The 20,397-nt window shown below is 46.9% G+C and overlaps 1 protein-coding gene across 9 annotated transcripts in view; it reads left to right on the top strand.

Annotated features, from left to right (window-relative positions):
- The window catches only part of PPP1R13B (protein phosphatase 1 regulatory subunit 13B), a 91,556-nt gene that overhangs the window by 45,639 nt on the left and 25,520 nt on the right, over positions 1 to 20,397 (top strand). For all 9 annotated transcript variants that reach the window (XM_032345441.1, XM_032345439.1, XM_032345435.1 and 6 more), the window contains exons 3-4: positions 328 to 447; positions 4,744 to 4,820. In XM_032345441.1, coding sequence (XP_032201332.1) covers positions 328 to 447; positions 4,744 to 4,820 — 197 coding nt within the window. The remainder of the gene's footprint in view (positions 1 to 327; positions 448 to 4,743; positions 4,821 to 20,397) is intronic.

Raw genomic sequence — 20,397 nt, 5'->3', positions numbered from 1 at the left:
TGAATGGTGAGGCTGAACCACTGTGTTAATGTGTTTCTTTGAAGAGTGGGAGGCACAGTGTCTCCTGATAAATAAATATTATAGAGGCCATTTTTCTGTTAATGTTGAAAAATCGCTTTTATATACACTTCCTGTACTTACGTGTTACCTAAATTATTTCTCAGGAACTCATACTCCTGCTTTCACGTCATTAAAGTTAAAATTTAATGCTTACAATATCTTTGAGTTCTAATGTGTGTGTATACACTTATTTAAATCTGTATTTTTTACTTGTGGTTGGAGACATTTTGTTTCTGGAATAAGTAAAACGTGTTTTTTTTTTTCTAGAGCGTCCCATACCCTTTGATCACATGATGTATGAACATCTTCAGAAATGGGGGCCGCGCAGGGAAGAAGTGAAGTTTTTCCTTCGACACGAGGACTCCCCCACCGAGAGCATTGAGCAAGGTAGAGAAGTGCTTTTCCCATTTGTTAACTCCTGCCGTAGTTTGTTTAAATAAAATAGGAATAAATGTTAAAATAAGTTACATCTTTGTTTTCCCTTCACTCACGAGTGGCAGGAGGGAGAGTTGGCGTCCCGCGTCCGCAGCTGCTCCACACTGGCCGCCCCGGCCTCGCTTCATTCCCTGGGCTGCAGGCCGGTCAGGCAATAGACTCAGATACGTGAAGAGGCCTCCTGTTTAAAGACATTGTTTTATTGCTTTTAACAAATATTGGATAGATCAAATATCAAGATTTTAAGAATAAATAAAGCCATGTAAGGATTAGAAAAATTCCGAGAAATTTTTTTAAAAAATTCTTGGAGTGAACAAGACCTTTCTTTCTTTTTTTTTTTTTTTTTTAAAGATTTTATTTATTTATTTGAGAGAGAGACAGTGAGAGAGAGCATGAGAGGCGAGAAGGTCAGAGAGAGAAGCAGACTCCCCATGGAGTTGGGAGCCTGATGCGGGACTCGATCCCGGGACTCCGGGACCGTGACCTGAGCCGAAGGCAGTTGCTTAACCAGCTGAGCCACCCAGGCGCCCCTGAACAAGACCTTTCTAAGTATAACACTAAGCTATGGAAGACTGGAAAACCAAATTATTGAGAAAAGAAGAACCCCCACGAAAGAAAACCTGTGTGGCAATAACTACCCTAAGCAAAGTCAAAAGACAAAGTATAACCTGGGAAACAGCATTTATAGCTCGTAGTGCAGGGCTAACTACATTTATATATGAGTTCCTAAAAATTGATAAGGAAAATCAGTTTTTTTTTAAAAGTTCACAGAAAAGCAAATACACTCCGGCTCTAGGTTATGTGAAAGGATGTTCAGCCTTACTCCTAGTGAAAGAATTGTAGGGAAAACAGTGAATCTGTTTCTCCCGCTGCGCTGGTGAGCACTAGCACTTGACGAATGCGGTGCTGGCGGGGGGGCGGGGGGACGGGGGGGGGGGGCCCCCGTGACGCTGCCGTCGTGCCAGGTGGCAGCTGCTGCGGAGGGGCAAGTTAGCAACCTCTGTTAAACTCCCCAGGGAACCAAACCTTTCGCCTAGCAGTCTCACTTCTGAGAACTTACCGTAAAGCTACGCCTGCTTCTCCCTTTGCTCTCTGCCTGAGCTCTCCAAATACTTTACCCCTCCTGTACCTAGCTGTTTTTTTTGTTTTTTGTTTTTTTAAGATTTATGTATTTATTTGACAGAGAGAGACAGCACGAGCATGGGGAGTGGCAGGCAAAGGGAGAAGCAGGCTTCCCACCGAGCAGGGAGCCCCATGCGGGGCTCGATCCCAGGACCCTGGGATCATGACCGAAGCTGAAGGCGGACGGTTAACTGACTGAGCCAGCCAGGTGCCCCGTACTTAGCTATACTTGAATTAAATGTTTTGTATTTTACCTTTACTGATATAATATGTGTGCATAACTGTTAATGTCCTGGGTGGTGGGCTGAGAGGAAGATCTTATTCTCACTTTATAATGTTTGAAAGCGTTAGGGATACTTAAAGAACTGTTCAGAGCCCTAAGGAAGGTGACAGTGCTGACCTTCCAGTTCGGCGGGGCCTCCCCGGGCAGTGCTGCTCTGCCTTGCGGAGCTGACACAGCAGGCCCGGCAGATCCTGCGAGGAGGGGCTGCTGGGCTGCACGATGCCTAGAGGACCACTGTCAGCACAGAGCTGCGGGTTTGCAAAAGGCAGACTGGGGACCTTGAGGGGTCGAGCAGGATGTGGAGGGAGCGTGCAGGATACCAGGCTGAAGGAAGCTCCCAGGAAGGAGACTGTTAGGGACAGTCCGTGAGGACTGAAGAACCAAATTCATCACAGCTTGCACTGATTTGTAGAACCTTCCAGTAAAGTCCCTGCCTCCCTGCTTGACCCTCCTCGACCCTCCTCAGCCTGGCTTAGACGGCATTTGTAATGGGACCCTACCATCTCGTCCGCCTCCTCGCCCCTTCTTTTCCCTTCAGTCACGTCCCTTCTCGCACCTTCATGTTCTGTGGGCCCCGACTCACAGGAGACCCCACAGTGCTCTCCCCTCTGCCGGCTTTCCTCTGCCTGTGCTTACGCACACTGCGCCTGTCTCTCAGAGCCCAAGGAGTAAGATGGTGGGTCCTTCGGGGGGCGCCTGGGTGGCTCAGTCAGTTGGGTGTCAGGCTCTTGTATTCCAGTCAGGTCATGATCCCCTGGGTCATGGGCTCGAGCCCCACGTCAGGCTCCACTCTCCGTGGAGAGTCTGCTTTAACGATTCTCTCCCTCTGCCTCTCCCCACTGCCCCAACCACCCCACCATCTCAAGTAAGTAAATCTTTTTTTTTTTAAGGGTGCTTTGTTCCCTCTTTTGTTCACTGAGCTTCTCCGGTTTACAGCCAGAGTTGAGGATCCAAGAACGTGATTCCTCTGTGCTTCCCACAGAGCCCAGTGGAAGGCAGTTGTCACCGACTGATAGCATTTGAAGGGGATGACATGGGAGGTTTATCGTGTAGAACTGTAGGACCCGTCCTGAGAAGGGAAGGAGCCCCCCACCAGAGCGAGGAGGATTCTGTATTTGGAAGCTAGAGGAGAGCATACAGGACGCTTGCTTCGGCCACCGTCTGCACTTCGGGGAGCAAGCTTGGCGTGTAAAGTGCCTCGGTGAGGGCCACGGCCAGAGCATAAAGCGGGACCCGGGAGCCGGCGTGCTTTAGGCAGGGGCGAGGCTGACTTCTTGGTGTGCGTCACGGGCAAGTGACTTCCTAGTCCTCCGCCCGGTGTCCTCCTCTGTGCGCTGCATGGGGTCATGACTGCAGCTGGTGAGGTGTTCTCGTGAAGGGTTCAGTGGGGCTGATGCCCCAGAAGCTCTCGCCCTACCTGTCACCCCTTACTGTTCGCTGTCTGCTGACTCCAAACCGTAAGGCCATCCTTACTGTGGAGATGGTAAAACTCTGATGTTGGATGTTTCGTAGTACTCTAACTTCTTGGTAGCTTGTTGTTGGGAAGGGGAAGACATTCTAGAATATTAAATTAACATTCTAGAATATTAAATTAAATATTAAATTAGCCTTATTCCTTAAAAATATCAAGAATAACTAAGAATTTAATTTACCTTGTGAACTGACAGATGCCATACTCCAAGGGAAGCCTGTGGCTGTGTGTGTGTGTGTGTGTGTGTGTGTGAGAGAGAGAGAGAGAGAGAGAGAGAGAGAGAGAGAATGAATCCTGCTACCAGGAAACTGGACTCTGTGAAGAGGCTGTTGTGGCTGTAGGACTGTGCTCGGCCACATGACATGCCCCTCATGTCTGTTTAACTCCTTTTGAATTTTCTCTCCCTTTTTTCCGATGTACCATGTATTTGTTTATGCACTGCACATCTTTGCTGTGTGCATAAAAAGAGTAAGATATTTTCTGTTCCCTAAGGACCAGTCTTTGCCCCTTGGGGACAATATCACTGGCTTTGAGAATGTGTGCTTTAGGGTGAAGCAAGCCATACTTCCATTATAGCATTTTTCTTCAGATGTTTCAGAGTAATAGGAAAGAGGAAAAAAGTGTTTCCCTGTGTTTTATTTTGTCTTTTTAACATGAAGTTCATGTGCCTTTGAAGTCAGGGATTTCAGGTAGTAAGGCGGGCTATGAGGTGTGATAATTCTCAAATGACATTAGGTAATGGCTGTAGAGATGAGTGGGCTGGGGCGGGCGCTGCACACATCAGAGGCTTTGGCTGTTGTGACTTCAGAGTCACCAGGTGCACATGAAGTGTGCTGCACACTTCATTTTGTTTAAAAAATACGACAGGGCATATAGCTTCTACAGTTTAAGTCTGAAGCCTTTTTGGGCAGTATTTTAATTTTTTTGGAGCAGGGGAGAATTCTTAAGACGGCCTGATTTGGGTTGATGCCCCGTGTCAGTTGTGAGCCTGCCAGTGAAGACCAGCTCTGCGCATCGATGTTTTTACTGCTGGATTTTAAGTTCTGTTTTAGTCCCTACTATAATAAAGTCTTTTAAAAATGTTTAATAAAAATTAGTTGTGGTAAAATACATGTGATATAAAACTTGCCATCTTGACCGTTTTTAAGTGTTAGAAATCTTTTGATATAGGTCAATTTCAGGATTCTGAAATAGAAGAAGAAATTTCATTTAAACAACTTTATAAAAATCAACTATAAAGCATTTTTTCAACTGTATCAAGGGTCGAGCTGTTAACCTGGTATATTGTACTTGTGCCGCAGAAGTGAGTGAAGAGACAGGAGCGCGTCCTCTTTCTAGCCTTTCAGTAAGTCTGGTCCTTTCCTTTCTCCAGGCGGCCGTCAGACCCCAGAGCAGAGAACTCAGAGGAATGTAATAAATGTACCTGCAGAGAAACGCACAGAAAATGGCGTAAGTACTAGCGAATCAAGGTGAAATTTTGGAATTGCTTTTTATAGGTACTAATGAGTCTGGGTTATAATTTATTTTTGAAGTCTTATTTTGGGGGTAGATGGGCATTTCTGTTGAGTATTTCACAAGTTTCTGTGAAGTTCCGCAGGCCACTGAGTGGTTCTGGTGGTCTGCGGTCTGGCCCACACCCTGGCCGGTCTCTGGTCCCCGGGCTGGCCCCGGCCTCGGCACCCTCCGCAGCCTGTGGGCGCAGCAGCTGCTCACCTTGTGCTCGGTGCTCTTGCCCATGGCCCGGCCCCCAGAAGCCAGTGGTCTCCGTCTCTAGACTCAGAGATGAGCAGGCAGGCTCACCCCGTGTCTGGTGTGGATCTCCTCATCCTTCTGTCGGGTCTTGAAAGACAAAATGGCTGGGGGTGGAAGTCTTCATAGTTGCCTCCAGCAGAGGGGACTCGCTCTGTCAGCTGGTGTCGCTCCGGAGAACAGGCCTGATGTGGAGGGGAAGAGAGGAAGTGGGCTCAGCAGAGGAGCTCTTTTTAAGAAGTGTCGTGTGTGTGTGTGTGTGTGTCCGAGAAAAGGATGAGCAGGAATGAAGGAACAAACGAGGAGCGAATGAGAGAAATTTTCAACATGGTCTTTTCTGGAAATTTTAGGAATAACTTTTCCAAATAATTTTTAGGCTAGAGAATTAGTTTCTTTTTTTTTCCTTATTTTTCTTTTAAAGATTTCATTTATTTGAGGGAGAGAGAGTGTGAGAGAGCACGAGAAGGGGAAGGGTCAGAAGGAGAAGCAGGCTCCCGGCCAAGCAGGGAGCCCGATGCAGGACTTGATCCCGTGTCTCCAGGATCATGACCTGAACCAAAGGCGGTCGCTTAACCAACTGAGCCACAGAGGCGCCCCGAGAACTAGTTTCTTTTTCCGGCTCTGCTGCTAAGCAGGTGTGTGACGTTGGGCAGGTTACTTCCCGGCACAGGGCTTGGCACAGTCCGAGGCTGGAGCGTGCAGGACCCGTAGTCAGTCTCCTCGCCAGCTCGACTTGAGCAAGTGACTTTGCCTCTCTGCTTCCCAACTTAGTATTATTGAACTGTGCGTTTAGTTCTTTTATTGGCTACTGTTAAGACTTTAAATGTTAACCTTCTATCTCTGTTTCTTTATACTATCAACTTTAAACCGGATCTCCAGGCCTCTCTCCTTGTAAGAGCCGGTGTTAGCATCCGTCCCCATTTTCCACTTCCTCTTTCCCACCTACCTTCCAGTTCTTTCAGCTGTGCTTTTATGTTGTCAAGTTTAATAATATCTGTACTGTTATCTGACTAAGTAAGCCTCCTGAAAACCATTTACTAGGGTTTATAATTTTAGACTTTGCAGATATTATTCACCGCATAGGCAAGTGACGCACTAAGTTATACTTTCTTCTCTTTGGCTCCAATGTCATAGTGCTTGTGCCACTCAGAACTATTTGTGATGTCCAGATTGTGAATTCTCCTGGGACAGCTTGGTGGCTCAGTCAGTTGAGTGTCTGCCTTCAGGTCAGAGAGCCTCAAATCGGGCTCCCTGCTCAGCAGGGAGTCTGCTGCTCCCACTGCTTGTGCACTCTCTCTCTCTCTCTCTTTCTCTCTCTCTAAAAAATAAATAAATAAAATGTTAAAAAAAAGAACAAAGATTATGAATTCTCGTTCCTTAGCCTCCAATTTCTAAAGACTGTTCCACAAATCCCGTTCACCTGCCTGCCTTCTGACATGCTTGTTCATACCAAATGTAGAGCCTCTGTGGGGTTCTGCCAGTTATATCTGCTTCAGAAAGTCTTAAGAAAAAAAAAGGCCCACACCCCACTGGCGGGACTTTTGATTCAGTGAGTCTGGGCAGGCCTGCAGAACTCCCCACATGCCCTTCTGTGTTGCCCTGCCAGGTTTGGGGACCTCCAGGTCACATGCACACACTGTCCTAAGCATTCAGAACTTATTTGTCCAACTGAATTTTGGAGATTCTTTTGAGTTCTAAGATTGCCCATGACCCGAGGGGTATATTGTTACAGGACAGCGCCGTGTGCTGGGGGGGGGGGGGGGTACCGGGAAGGGGCTCAGGAGGAGAGGAGGCCTGTCATAAAGTGAGTTCTTTTTTAAGAAAAAGATTTTATTTATTTATTGGATAGAAAGTATGCAAGAGAGAGCATGAACGGGGAGGGGCAGAAAGAGAGGGAGAAGCAGACCGAGGGAGCCTGAGATCATAACTGAGCCAAAGGCAGATGCCGCCTCAGCTGAACCGCCCAGGCACCCCTGTAAAGCGAGTTCTGATGTTTAAATGTGAGGCGTCTGCGATCTTTCCCTGATGAAGTTATTTCTTAACATGGAGATAATGCTTATATCTCAAGATCAACAAAGCTGAAATCTGAAACCAAAGTTTAAAGTGTGCCTATAGCATTTATGTGAGTTTTTAATTAGAGGAGGGCAGAGAGCTGTCAGGAGGTATAACTTTGCCCTGGAAGCATCACATCAAAGACGCTGCTATATTTTATGGTGCACACATCTGCCTGTTAAGCCCAGTAATATAGTATGTTCGTAAAGTTCTTAATGTCTACAAGGCACTTTTATGTGCATTTTTAAAGTTCATAAGATACTAAAAACATCTTTCAAGGGGCGCCTGGATGGCTCAGTGGGTTGGGCCTCTGCCTTCGGCTCAGGTCATGGTCTCAGGGTCCTGGGATCGAGCCCTGCATCGGGCTCCCTGCTCAGTGGGGAGCCTGCTTCCCCCTGTCTCTCTGCCTCCCTCTCTGCCTACTTGTGATCTCTGTCAAATAAATAAATAAAATATTTTAAAAAAAAAATCTTTCTCCAACACTTTATATACCCTAGATAAATGGCGCCGAACCTGGCTTGTGGGCCCCAGCAGCAAGGACTGGATCAAGCTGCAGCTGAGGGAGGAGGGCGCGTGTGGGTTGGAAAAGGAAAGGAAGCTGAGCTGGTGTGATTCATGCCCATTAGCAGCTGCTGGGGCAAGAAGTTCAGGAAGTCCTGCTCTACGAAAGTTGCAGGTCAACAAGTCAGGTTTTCTAAGAAGTAAATGCCCGGCCGCTGGCCGGACTTTTGCTGCAGTGAGCCTGGGCAGGCCTGCAGAACTCCCAAATGCCCGTGTTGCCCTGCCAGGTTTGGGGGCCTCCGGGTCACATGCACACACTGTCCTAAGCATTCAGAACATACTTGTCCAGTAGAATTCTGGGAATCTGGCTTGACCGTATGCTACCGAAAAGCAAATGGATTTCTCTTAGAATATAGTTGCGGCACGGGTCCTTAGGAGCACCCCTAGTTTCAGCAGTTTTGTTTGTTTGTTTGTTTGTTTGTTTTTAAGATTTTGTGTATTTAGGCAGAGAGGCAGGCAGAGAGAGAGAAGGAAGCAGGCTCTCCGCTGAGTAGAGAGCCCAATGCAGGACTCAATCCCAGGACCCTGGGATCATGACCTGAACTGAAGGCAGACGCTTAACACCTGAGCCCCCCAGACGCCCCTAGTTTCAGTGATTTGCCAGGAGGACTCACAGGACTCAGGAGCTGGTTGTACTCACAGCTCTGCTGGACTGCAGTGACATGCTATAGGGTAAGCTCAGTGAAGCACAAAGGCGTGTGGGGTGAAATCTGAGGACCCCAGGCACCAGCTTCCAAGAGGCCTTCCCCAGTGGAATCATACAGGGCGTGCTGTCTGCCACAGCCGGCTATAACAACAGGTGTGACATGCTGTCGGCCAGTGCAGCTCAGTGGAGCCCCAAGTGTACAAGTTCAGGTTCAGCAAGCTTCTCTCATCACTTCTGGGAATGGAGGGAACCCTCCCCAAATCCGAGTTCCCAGAGGACAGCCCAGGGCTTCCATTCAAACCAGTCTGTAAGGAGAGTGGTGTCAGGTCTGCCGTGGAAACGCTTCTGCAGGGCGCCGTTTTCCTTAGGTGTCCTGGAAGTGCTTTTCCTGTTTTCTCGGTCAGCCACACTCAACTATGAGTCAGTTCCTGCTTTATTCCTGCTTGCGCAGTGAACTGCCAAGGCCAGTTAATCTGGCCCCTCTGCTTTCTTCTAAGAGCTTTATAGTTGTAGCTCTCAATGTTTGGGGCTATGATCCATTGTGAGTTGATTTTTGGTTTTCATATGAAGCAGGGATCCAGATTTATTCTCTTGCCTCTTAATATCTATTTATCCCTGCAGCATTTGGTGAAGAGACTATTCCCTGGGCGCCTGGGTGGCTCAGTGGGTTAAAGCCTCTGCTTTTGGCTCAGGTCATGATTCCAGGGTCCTGGGATCAAGCCCCACATCGGGCTCTCTGCTCAGCAGGGAGCCTGCTTCCCCCTCTCTCTGCCTGCCTCTCTGCCCACTTGTGATCTCTGTCTGTCAAATAAATAGATAAAATCTTCAAAAAGATTATTAAAAGAAAAGGAAAGACTATTCCTTCTCCATTGAATTGTCTTGGTACCTTTGTCAAAGCAACTGGCCATAACCGTGAGAGTTTATTTATTTATTTATTTATTTATTTTTAAAGATTTTATTTATTTATTTGACAGAGAGAGATGACAAGCAGGCAGAGAGGCAGGCAGAGAGAGAGGAGGAAACAGACTTCCTGCTGAGCAGAGAGCCCAATGCAGGGCTCGATCCCAGGACCCTGAGATCACGACCCGAGCCGAAGGCAGCGGCTTAACCCACTGAGCCACTCAGGTGCCCCTGAGAGTTTATTTCTTGAAGCATTTGTTACTAATATGGGGACTTGGTCATGCTGTTTAACATATGGTGCCTGCCCTCAGCTGTGTCTCCTGTCTCCAGATCAGGTAAAGTTTCAAGTGTCTGGAGAATAAATATGTAGAATTCTGCTGCTTCTAGAATCAGAAGGTGTTGCCAGTTCTTAAGACAAATATTCTGTGATGTGCCAGGGCTCGTCCAGTCATAGCTCTTCTAGCTTGAGGTGGTCACAGGCCCACTCGAGTGCCTTTCCCATTCGTTTTCTTTTTAGCTCTAAACATTTTTGTGGTCTCCTCTCCTGCTAGTTCATTTCTATGATTTTCTAGTATTCATTGTCAAAATGCCTTTACTGTAGTTTAGTGGTTTGGGGTTTAATGAAATTAGGATTTTTTTTAAAGATTTTATTTATTTATTTGACAGAAGTCACAAGTAGCCAGAGAGGCAGGCTCCCCACTGAGCAGGAAGGATCCCAGGGACCTTGAGATCATGACCTGAGCCTAAGGCAGAGGCTTTAACCCACTGAGCCATCCAGGTGCCCCTGAAATTAGGATTAAATAATCCTCCACTATAAGAAAGAAGGAGATGTGGATTTCTTTAATTTTCCCCTGTGGGATTTGTTGAATTTACCAATTCTGAGAATCAGCATTTATCAGCACGTCTGAAAAAATCTCTGCAATTATCTGTACAGGTATTTCTTTTTCTACATTCTTTTTATTTTTGCCTTCTGGAGTGCTTATTAGACATATGCTATTTCTTTCATTTTATTCTCCTTGTCTCTTAATTTCTCTTTTATGTTTTTACTTTATCTCTTTGTACTCTGTTTTGCATGGTTTCTTATCTTTCAGTTAATAAATTCTGTCATTAGCTCTGTTTATTTGGCTATTTAGTAAATATAATGTGCTTTTAAAATATTATTTGTTATGAAAAGACAAGACACAGTCTGGGAGGAAATACTTGGAAATCCTGTATCTGACAAAGGACTTATACCCAGAATATACAAAGAAGTCTTAAAACTCAAGAAAATAAGCAGGCTGATTTTTTAAAGAAACAGGCAAAAGATTTGAATAGATGCTTCATTGGAGAGAAAGTGTGTATGCTAAGTAAGTACGTGGAAAGGTGTTCAGCATCATTAATCTTTAGGGAAATATAAGTTAAAACCACCATGAGATACCACTGTATACCTATTAGAATGTCTACATTTTTTAAAAATATTTTATTTATTTATTTGACAGAGACACAGCAAGAGAGGGAACACAAGCAGGGGGAGCAGGTGAGGGAGAAGCAGGCTTCCTGCCAAGCAGAGAGCCTGAATAGGGGCTCGATCCCGGGACCCCGGGATCATGACCTGAGCCGAAGGCAGACGCTTAACAACTGAGCCACCCTTCCTAACAAGTGTTGGTGAGGATGTGGAGAGCCCAGAATTCTCAAATACTGCTGTTGAGAATATAACATGGTACAATCTAGTAAAAAAAAAAAAACAAAAAACTGGTAAACAGTGTAACAAATTTCTTTAAAACTTGAATATGAATCAGGGCACCTGAGTTGGTCTTGATTTCAGCTCAGGTCATGATCTGAGGGCCCTGGGATGGAGCCCCGCGTCATTCTCCATGCTAGGCATGAAGCTGCTTAGGATTGGTGCTCTCCCCTCCCTCTGCCCCTCCCCCCGCTCTGCTCACTCTGTGACTAAAATAAATGAATGAATGAGTGAAATTTTTTTTTAACTTGAACATGAATCTATTATGCAATCCAGCAGTTCTATTCCAAAGTAATTACAGAAGCAAAAAGAAAGCAGCCAGCCATACAGACATGTACATGGGTGTTCAGAGCAGTTTGGTTTGTGGTAGCCAAAATCTGGAAACAACCTTAATGTCTAGTAACAGGTAAATGGATGAAAAGCATTATGTATCCATATAATGAAATATTACCGAGCAGTGACAAGGCGCGGGCCGCTGATACACACGGCAACATGGATGGCTCTCAGAATCATGATGCTGGAAGGTAGAAGCCAGACCATGGAGTACATACTGCTTGATTCCCTCTGTATAAAACTCTAGGACATGTAGGGTGCCTGGGTGGCTCAGTCAGTTAAGTGTCCGACTTGATTTTGGCTCAGGTCATGATCTCAGGGTCGTGACATTAAGCCCCTTACCAGGCTGGAGCCTGCTTAAGATTGTCTCTCCCTCTCCCTCTGCCCTTATCACCCTCTTCCCTTAAAAAAGAAAAAAAAAAAATCCTCTAGGAAATGTAAACTGACTAGTAGTAGCAGAAGGTAGACCAGCAGTTGCCTGTGTACCTGGGAACCAGGCACAAGGAGGTGATAGGGCCGGAGAGGCACAGACCTACAGGACACAAGCCAGCCGCAGCATTCTCTTGTGACCCAGAACTTTGGGTACCCCCCTGGAACTTCTTACCATTGTGGCAGCCCAGTGGCACTTTCAAAAGTAGGTGTTTGTGTTTTATCTTGCCTCATAGATGTTACAATCAGGAGCATAGTTCCATGTGTCTTGGGGGCTGTACTGTGGGAAACAGCAGTTCCCATGGTGTTTTGCTTTGTAGCTCTTATGGGGAATGTGGTGGTTTTTCCCTTAGTGTTATCTGTGTCATCTGTTTCCTCCTGGTCTTTCCAGCCCTCATCGTTCTTGGCCACTTGCTTTGGGTATAAACATGGGTCAAACCAAACTTTGACTTTATATGGGTGAATTTTATTTATTTATTTATTCAAACAGAAGAGAGGAAGTTCTTTTTTTTTTTTTTTTTTAAGATTTTATTTGTCAGAGAGAGATCACAAGTAGGCAGAGAGGCAGGCAGAGAGAGAGAGCGAGAAGCAGGCTCCTTGCTGAGCAGAGAGCCCAATGTGGGACTCAATCCCAGGACTCTGGGATCATGACCTGAGCTAAAGGCAGCCGTTTAACCCACTGAGCACCCAGGCATCCCTGTGGGTGAATTTTAATCATAAGAGTAATTCACTTTATCAGATAAAATAGCGTATCATAGTATTATTACAGGGGTTGGGGAGTATTTTGGATACTAATTGACTCCTATTTGTGAGGCTTAATAATTGTTGGAATATGAAATGTTGCAGCTCCAGAATATAATGAAATGTTAGACTCAATTTTACTAAGTATTTTTTTGTGATACAAATAAGTCTCCATGTTTATAATCTATCTTGATATCATTATCAGGTGTTTTCTTTTGTTTGCTAAGTAAGCAAGTAAAAATGCTTTCCAAACCTGAACATTTCCAACTGTGGTGAGATATGCAAAAAGAGAAATGACTAAAGGATCTAGACTATTATGTGGGGATAAATAGATCTTACCCTAATTATTTTGTCAGAGTTTCACTTTTGACATGTTTGTCATTTTTGGAGTGACGTCATACTGAGAACCCAGTTGTACTTTAAAAAATCGGTTATACCAACAAATAAAAATTAAAAAATAAAACATTAGTTAAAGTTTTAAACAAATATCTTGTTAAATTACCAGAAAGGATCCTGGCTGATTGATCTAATTATTTTTTTACCATTTTAGTGTGAAATATGCACAGGTTAAAGACTTACTAAAAAAGCCCCACTCAGATAACTACTACCGAGGCTTAAAATTTCTTTTTTTTTTTTTTTTTTAAAGATTTTATTTATTTATTTGACACAGGGAGATCACAAGTAGGCAGAGAGGCAGGCAGGAAGAGAGAGAGAGAGAGGAGGAAGCAGGCTCACTGCCGAGCAGAGAGCCCGATGCGGGACTCGATCCCAGGACCCTGAGATCATGACCTGAGCCGAAGGCAGCGGCTTAACCCACTGAGCCACCCAGGCGCCCTTAAAATTTCTTTCTTTATTCTTTTTAAAACAACTCTATCCAATTTATTTTGGTTTTAGACCAAAGACATACAGGCACATTGTTCGGTGGTGGCTACTTGAAGACTGATTCACATTCCACAGTGAAAGAAAGGGTGTTTTTAGAGATAGGTGGGTAAACAAATCACAGCACAGCATGAGAAGTGCAGGAAAGGTAGAACAAGACACTGAAATAATCGGATTTGATCTGATTCACTTCCTGAGGTGGCTCTCAGGAGAGATTTCCAGGAGCTGGAGATCAGAGGCCTCTGTCTGCTAGGACACGGGAAGAGTGTGAAGCGCTGTGGGCGACAGAGAGTGCCAGACACGTTGGGAACAGTGGAGGGTACATGTGGGGACGAGGAGGGCGGCTGGGCGGCCCAGTGGGTTGGGCCTCTGCCTCCCGCTGGGGTCATGATCTCAGGGTCCTGGGACTGAGCCCTGTGTCAGGCTCCCTGCACAGCGGGGAGCCTGCTTCCTCCTCTCTCTCTGCCTGCCTCTCTGCCTGCTTGTGATCTCTCTCTGCCAAATAAATAAATAAAATCTTTAAAAAGAAAAAAAAAAAAGATGTGGGGACGAGGAAGGTGGGGGTGACGCTGAGCCGGGGCTAGAGCTGATCTGTACTGGTCAGGGGAGGGGCCGGATCCTCACTGCGCTGAGCCTGGCCTTATTCTTGCAGGGTCGTAAGCAAGGGAAAGGATGAGCTGCGCTTTAGAGAGAGCCTCTGGTGCTGGTGTGAGAGTTCCGTGTCCGGCATGGGGCTGGCAGTGAGACTGGGGACGGGGAGGCCTGTGCGGTCACTGTGGAATGTATACTTGACAGTAGACCCACAACTGGAGTCCCAGAGAGAGACTGACTTCCAAAGGAAATATCGGAAAAGAAGAATTTCAAGGTCATGGAGACACAAGCTCAAAAGGCATACGTCTGTAATACAATTTAGAAGAAAGGAGGTTTTAATTCATTCATTCTTGAAAAAAAAATTTATTAATTTGAGACAGAGCATGAGCAGGGAGAAGGATCACAAGGAGAGGGAGGGGCGCCTGGGGGGCTCAGTGGGTTAAAACTCTGCCTTCGGCTCAGGTCATGATCTCAGGGTCCTGGGATCGAGCCCCGCACCGGGCTCTCTGCTCAACGGGGAGCTTGCTTCACCCTCTCTCTCTGCCTGCCTCTCTGCCTACTTGTGATCTCTCTCTGTGTGTCAAATAAATAAACGAAATCTTAAAAAAAGCAGGGGGAAGCAGACTCCCCACTGAGCAGGGAGCCTGACACAGGGCTCAGTCCCAGGACCCCGGGATCATGACCTGAGCCGAAGGCAGATGCTTAACAACTGAGCCACCCAGGTGCCCCTAAAAACAGCATTTTCATCCGATTCAGACTAATCAGCAGATGGCATCTGGTAGAACATTTGCCCTTTGAAACACTAGACAGCTGGTAGTGGGGGCAGTCCTCCGTGTGTGTGCTGCAGCCTGTTCTGAGAGCAGCGGGGGCCAGCGCATCTCATGTGAGGGGCCAGCACATCCCGTGTGAGGGGACAGCATCCACTACGAGATGCAGACCCGGGCTGAGCTGCTGGCGCTGCTGCTCCTGCACCGCTGGGCTCGGGAGAGCCACTCAACCGGCTGCCGGAGCTCAGCTCTCTCCTCTGGGGGGCTGCAGAGCTTCCCCCGGAGGCACTGTGTAAGCGGTCAGTAAAATATCCACCAGCTCGGGTTAATGAGACAACGTGCGAGTGCGCGTTGCGTGCGGTTGCATCTGTAGAATCCGGAACTCATTAGGAAGGAGTTCTTTCACGTCTCTGGAAGTGATGTCAGATCCTGAGGGTCGGAACAATTGCAGGAGAGATTATCTGTAGAGGATCAGGAAAAGCTTCGGGAAGCAGATGGCATTGCCACAGAGCCTGGAAGGACGGGTAGAGTTTAGGAAGTGGGGGAAAGGGCTTTGCAGCCAGAAGGAATAACGTGGGCAAAAAGAGGAAGGTGGGGACGCCTGGGTGGCTCAGTGGGTTAGGCAGCTGCCTTCGGCTCAGGTCATGATCCCAGTGTCCTGGGATCGAGCCCCGCATCAGGCTCCTTGCTTGGCGGGGAGCCTGCTTCTCCCTCTGCCTGCCGCTCTGTCTGCCTGTGCTCGCTCGCTCTCTCCCTCTCTAACAAATAAATAAATAAAATTAAAAAAAAAAATAGGAAGGTGGGAAGTGTCAGCTCTGGAGTGGAGAGGAAAGCTGGCTATGAGAGTGATCAGGAGCCCTGAGCAACGGCTTATGTTTTCAGCCATGTAGGCTGAAGTCACCGGTGAGACCTAGGTTCCTGGGGGAAATGTAGTCATTGATAACAGTAATACGTTGAGGGAGGAAGCTGGGGTCGGAGGGTAGGGGGAGTTTGGTTTTAGACATGCTGGGGAGAAGTGCTGGTTTGGCCTACAAATCAAAATGTGAATCTGACCCGGGGAATGGCGGCTCTGGGGCTCCTTTGAGAGAGAGCAGGGCTGGAGGGCTGGAGCCCTCCAAGGGTGCCTCTGTGGTCTCTGCGTCAGCTAGTGCAGAAAGGGGCAAAGAGGACAGACCGTTGAGCGCCAGCACGGCGTCTCATCACGACTTGAAAGCTTGGGGAGTTTTCTTTGCCCAAGTAATAGTACAATGACATTCTTGTCTGTTATAGCCAGGGTGAAGTTACTTAGTTGAGTATTAAAGTCAGCACATCAGGATTAGGGCTGACATCTGAGGTGACCCAGTAGCCGGTCGGTGTTTAGTTGCTGACAAAATCCACTAGTCTTTCCTGTTGACTGACTGCCAAGGAATTTAGGTTAGTCCTTGAGGATGAAAGCAGCATTTATGGTTAAAACCTCTACTGATTGCATTGTTAGCTAGCTCTCTGAAACAGAGGCCCATAAACGTAAACATTCCCTGTCTCTGTAGGTGACAGTGCTGTTGGGAATAACAACTGAACTCCTGCAAGTAGCCAGTAACAGAATGAGAGACGGATAGAGTCTTCGTCAGACTTTACAGTAAATGGATGTGGCGGTTTTAAAAATATGTCTGCAGATTCTTTAAAATGCCTCTCTTCGGGGTGCCTGGGTGGCTCAGTCGATAAGTGTCTGTCTTCGGCTCAGGTCTTGATCCCAGGGTCCTGGGATGGAGCCCCACATTGGGCTCCCTGTTCAAGCCCCGGGAGGCTGCTTCTCCCTCTCCCGCTCCCCCTGCTTGTGTTCACCTCTCTTGCTGTCTCTTTCTCTGTCAAATAAATAAACAAAAACTTTTTAAAAATAAAATAAAATGCCTCTCTTCCAAAGATGGAGTCTAATTCCACTCTTCTCACAGACATAGTGACTCGCTCCTAACAGAATTTGGAGGAAGTGATACTGTGTAACTTCTGAGGCTAATTCATTAAAGATAGCTTCCCCCTGCGCTCCCTCTTAGACTGTTTGCTTTGGGGGACACCAGCCACCATGGTGTGGGTGCACTCAAGCAGGCAGCTCTGTGAAGAGGTCTGCTTGGTAGCCACGTGAGTGTGCCGTCTTGGAATCAGATTCTCCAACTCGTCAAGCCTTAAGCCCTAACATTCAGCTCAACCTCATGAGAAATCTTTTGTTTTTTCTTTTTTTTTTTTCAAGATTTCATTTATTTATTTGACAGAGAGATACACAGTGAGAGAGGGAGCACAAGCAAGGGGAGAGGGAGAGGGAGAAGCAGGCTTCCTATTGAGCAGGCAGCCTGATGTGGGGCTCGATCCCCAGACCCTGGGATCATGACCTGAGCCAAAGGCAGACGCTTAATGACTGAAGCACCCAGGCGCCCCGAGGGAGAGAATCTTAAGCAGGCTCTATGCCCAGCACAGAGCCTGATGCAGGGCTTGATCTCACAACCCAGAGATCATGACCCGAGCAGACATCAAGAGTCGGATACTTAACCAAATGAGCCATCCAGGTGCCCCAGGATCATGAGACATCTTAAGCCAGAACTGCCCAGCCAAGCTGCTCCTTGATCCTTTATCCACAGAAACTGTGAGCCATAATGAATATTTGTTGTGTTTTAAGCCCCTGAATTTAGACATGATCTATTATCAGCAACAGAGAACTAATACATAGCCTTGGAATGAATAATGTGGGCTCTTGATTCCCAAATCGTTTTCACAAGTGTACAGTGTATGAGTTGAATAATGAAGACTTTCTTAACATAAATAGTAAGCAACACATAGATACATTTGAAAACTAAAATGTCATGTAGTGGAGTGTGTTGTACTGGCCAAAGGAGGTGAAGAAGGCTTTGAGGCATGGGTGGCGGCGGTGGGGAACGGGAAGGCGTCCCTCTGTGGAATGGCTTCGAGATGTAAATTCTTCCTTTCACATCATTTTCTTCACCAGTTTTTCAACTTTGGGGGAGATTGCACTCAAACTGAGCTTAAAAATAAAGTTATAGGGGGCGCCTGGGTGGCTCAGTGGGTTAAGCCACTGCCTTCAGCTCAGGTCATGATCCCAGGGTCCTGGGATCGAGTCCCGCATCGGGCTCCCTGCTCAGTGGGGAGCCTGCTTCCTCTCTCTCTCTCTCTGCCTGCCTCTCTGCCTGCTGTCATCTCTCTCTGTCAAATAAAAAATATATAAATAAATAAATAAAATAAAGTTACGGGAAGGGGGGAGGGAGGGAGCCAGGAGTTACCTGCTACGTGGGAAGACCAAAGACTAGATTGTAGGAAAAGCAAACAGAAGCCGTGTTTCGAAGACCTGTCTTACAGGCGTTTCGTCAGTGTGTAAGACGTGCGTCTGGAATAGCTAGCAGCTTGGTTCTTGAAAGATCTCTGAACCGTGTGCAGCTGCTAGGGCGAGTGGGTCAGGACCCCGTCATGAGACAGGTAGAAGGGAAAACCCAGTCACAGTATTTTCTCTAGCGACAAATGAGACGTGGCGGTCCGGGGCGAGTGAAGCACACCAGGCAGGTGATGCCAGTCAGAAGACGCCGCGGCGCTGCTCAGCATCCGCCCAGCCTCGGGGATGCGGCGCGCCAGAATGTGAGGAAGGGCTCCCGGGTCTGTGTGCGAGGGAGAGGAGACCACGCTGAATACACAGGGAGAAATGACGTTACCACAGCTGGTAACGTCGTGTTTCTGAGTGACCAGACCAGAGAAGGCATAGAGTGGACGAGTCTCCTTTGGCCATTGCTTGGTACAGTCTCATTTCCAAATCCTGTATGGATTTCTAGTTCCTAAGGACAAGAATTAAAATACTATTTTATATTAAATTAAGTGTTACAGTACGGGAAAGCGTCATTAGGGTAGCACAAGCCAAATGAGAGAGCACTTCAAACCGACAGAGTTAACCCAGGAACGCAGCGGACCAGAGGGCAGAGGAGACGGCCACCCTTTGTCCCCTGGAACGTGCTCACAGCACAGCACTGGGGCTCGTCTGGGCAAGGCACGTCCTCTGCTCTGACGAGCGGCTGGGTTGAGTAAATTGGCTGTTTGCCTGAAACTGTAATGTCAAAATATCTCTTTAGAGGGCATTTAGTGTGGTTTTTTGTTTGCTTTGTTTTTGCGTTTAGTGTGTTTGTGAATGAAAATCATTTATACCAGAAAAATAAAAGTCTGGCAAAAGCATAATTTTTCAGGAACTGCTGTGTGAAGAGTCATTAACAGAAAGGACACTGTGCCAGGTGATTGAGTCCTTTTGTTTCCATAAATAAAATTGCCGCCTCTGATAAGTTCTTTGCACGTGTTAGAAAAAGATACCGGGCACCTGTTGACAGACTGCATTGCTGATGTGTGGGAAGACACAGCGAGGTCTTCACGGTGTGACTGGCGTGGGGCGGGAGACGTGCATGTGTCGTGTAATTGTCCGCAGTGGTTTGTTTGTTTTTAATGCCTGAGTTATTGTATCACCAGTTTCAAAATTCTATTTATAACATTACCTGAAGAGACAAAAGAATACCTTTGATTAAAGGCGTGTTACCTGTTGACTTGTGATCCAGAGATTTCAACCGTAGTTATCAAGTGAGGCATAGTCTTTCTGAATATCTCAGTTGTGACAGCCTGTTTTTCAGGCATATGGTAGCTTCGGGAGCCATGGCTTAGTACAAATGAGATATTAGCCTGGGAAATAAGCCCCTTTTCCTTATCTACCTTTTTTTTTTTTTAAAGGTTTTGTTTATTCATGAGAGACAGAGAAGGGGACGGCAGAGGGAGAGACTGACGCCCTCCAGAGCAGAGAGCCCGATCCGCACCTGAGCGGAGGCAGACAGTTAACCGGCTGAGCCACCCAGGCGCTTTCCTTATCTAGCTTCTGACTAGTCTTTTTTTTTTTTTCTTGAAGATTTTATTTATCTGTTTGACAGACAGAGATCACAAGTAGGCAGAGAGGCAGGCAGAGAGAGAGAGGAGGAAGCAGGCTCCCCGCTGAGCAGAGAGCCCGATGCGGGGCTCGATCCCAGGACCCTGAGATCACGACCTGCGCTGAAGGCAGAGGCTTTATTTAACCCACTGAGCCACCCAGGCGCCCCTAACTTCTGACTAGTCTTATTTATTGTTAGCTTATTTATTGAAAATCTGGTCACAGTATGTTTGGTGTTGATCACTTTTTTGGACATTAAATTATGGACATTTTTATGCTTTTTTAAATCACTTATCTAGGAGCGCCTGGGTGGCTCAGTGGGTTGGGCCTCCGCCTTTGGCTCAGGTCATGATCTCAGGGTCCTGGGATCGAACCCCGCATCGGGCTCTCTGCTCAGCGGGGAGCCTGCTTCCCCCTCTCTCTCTGCCTGCCTCCCTGCCTACTTGTGATCTCTCTCTGTCAAATAAATGAATAAAATCTTTTAAAAAATAAATAAATAAAATAAAATAAAATCACTTATCTAGGGGTGCGTGGGTGGCTCAGTCAGTTAAGCATCAGGCTCCCTGCTCACCGGGGAGTCTGTTTTTCCCTCTGCCTCTCCCCCTGCGTGTGCCCTTTCTCTCTCTCAAATAAATGAATAAAATCTTTCTAAAAAATTAAAAAATAGGGGCGCCTGGGTGGCTCAGTGGGTTAGGCCGCTGCCTTCGGCTCAGGTCATGATCTCAGGGTCC

Source organism: Mustela erminea, chromosome 5 (assembly GCF_009829155.1).
Source record: "Mustela erminea isolate mMusErm1 chromosome 5, mMusErm1.Pri, whole genome shotgun sequence".
Classification (NCBI taxonomy): domain Eukaryota; kingdom Metazoa; phylum Chordata; class Mammalia; order Carnivora; family Mustelidae; genus Mustela; species Mustela erminea.
This window is presented reverse-complemented; position numbering and strand designations above follow the sequence as displayed.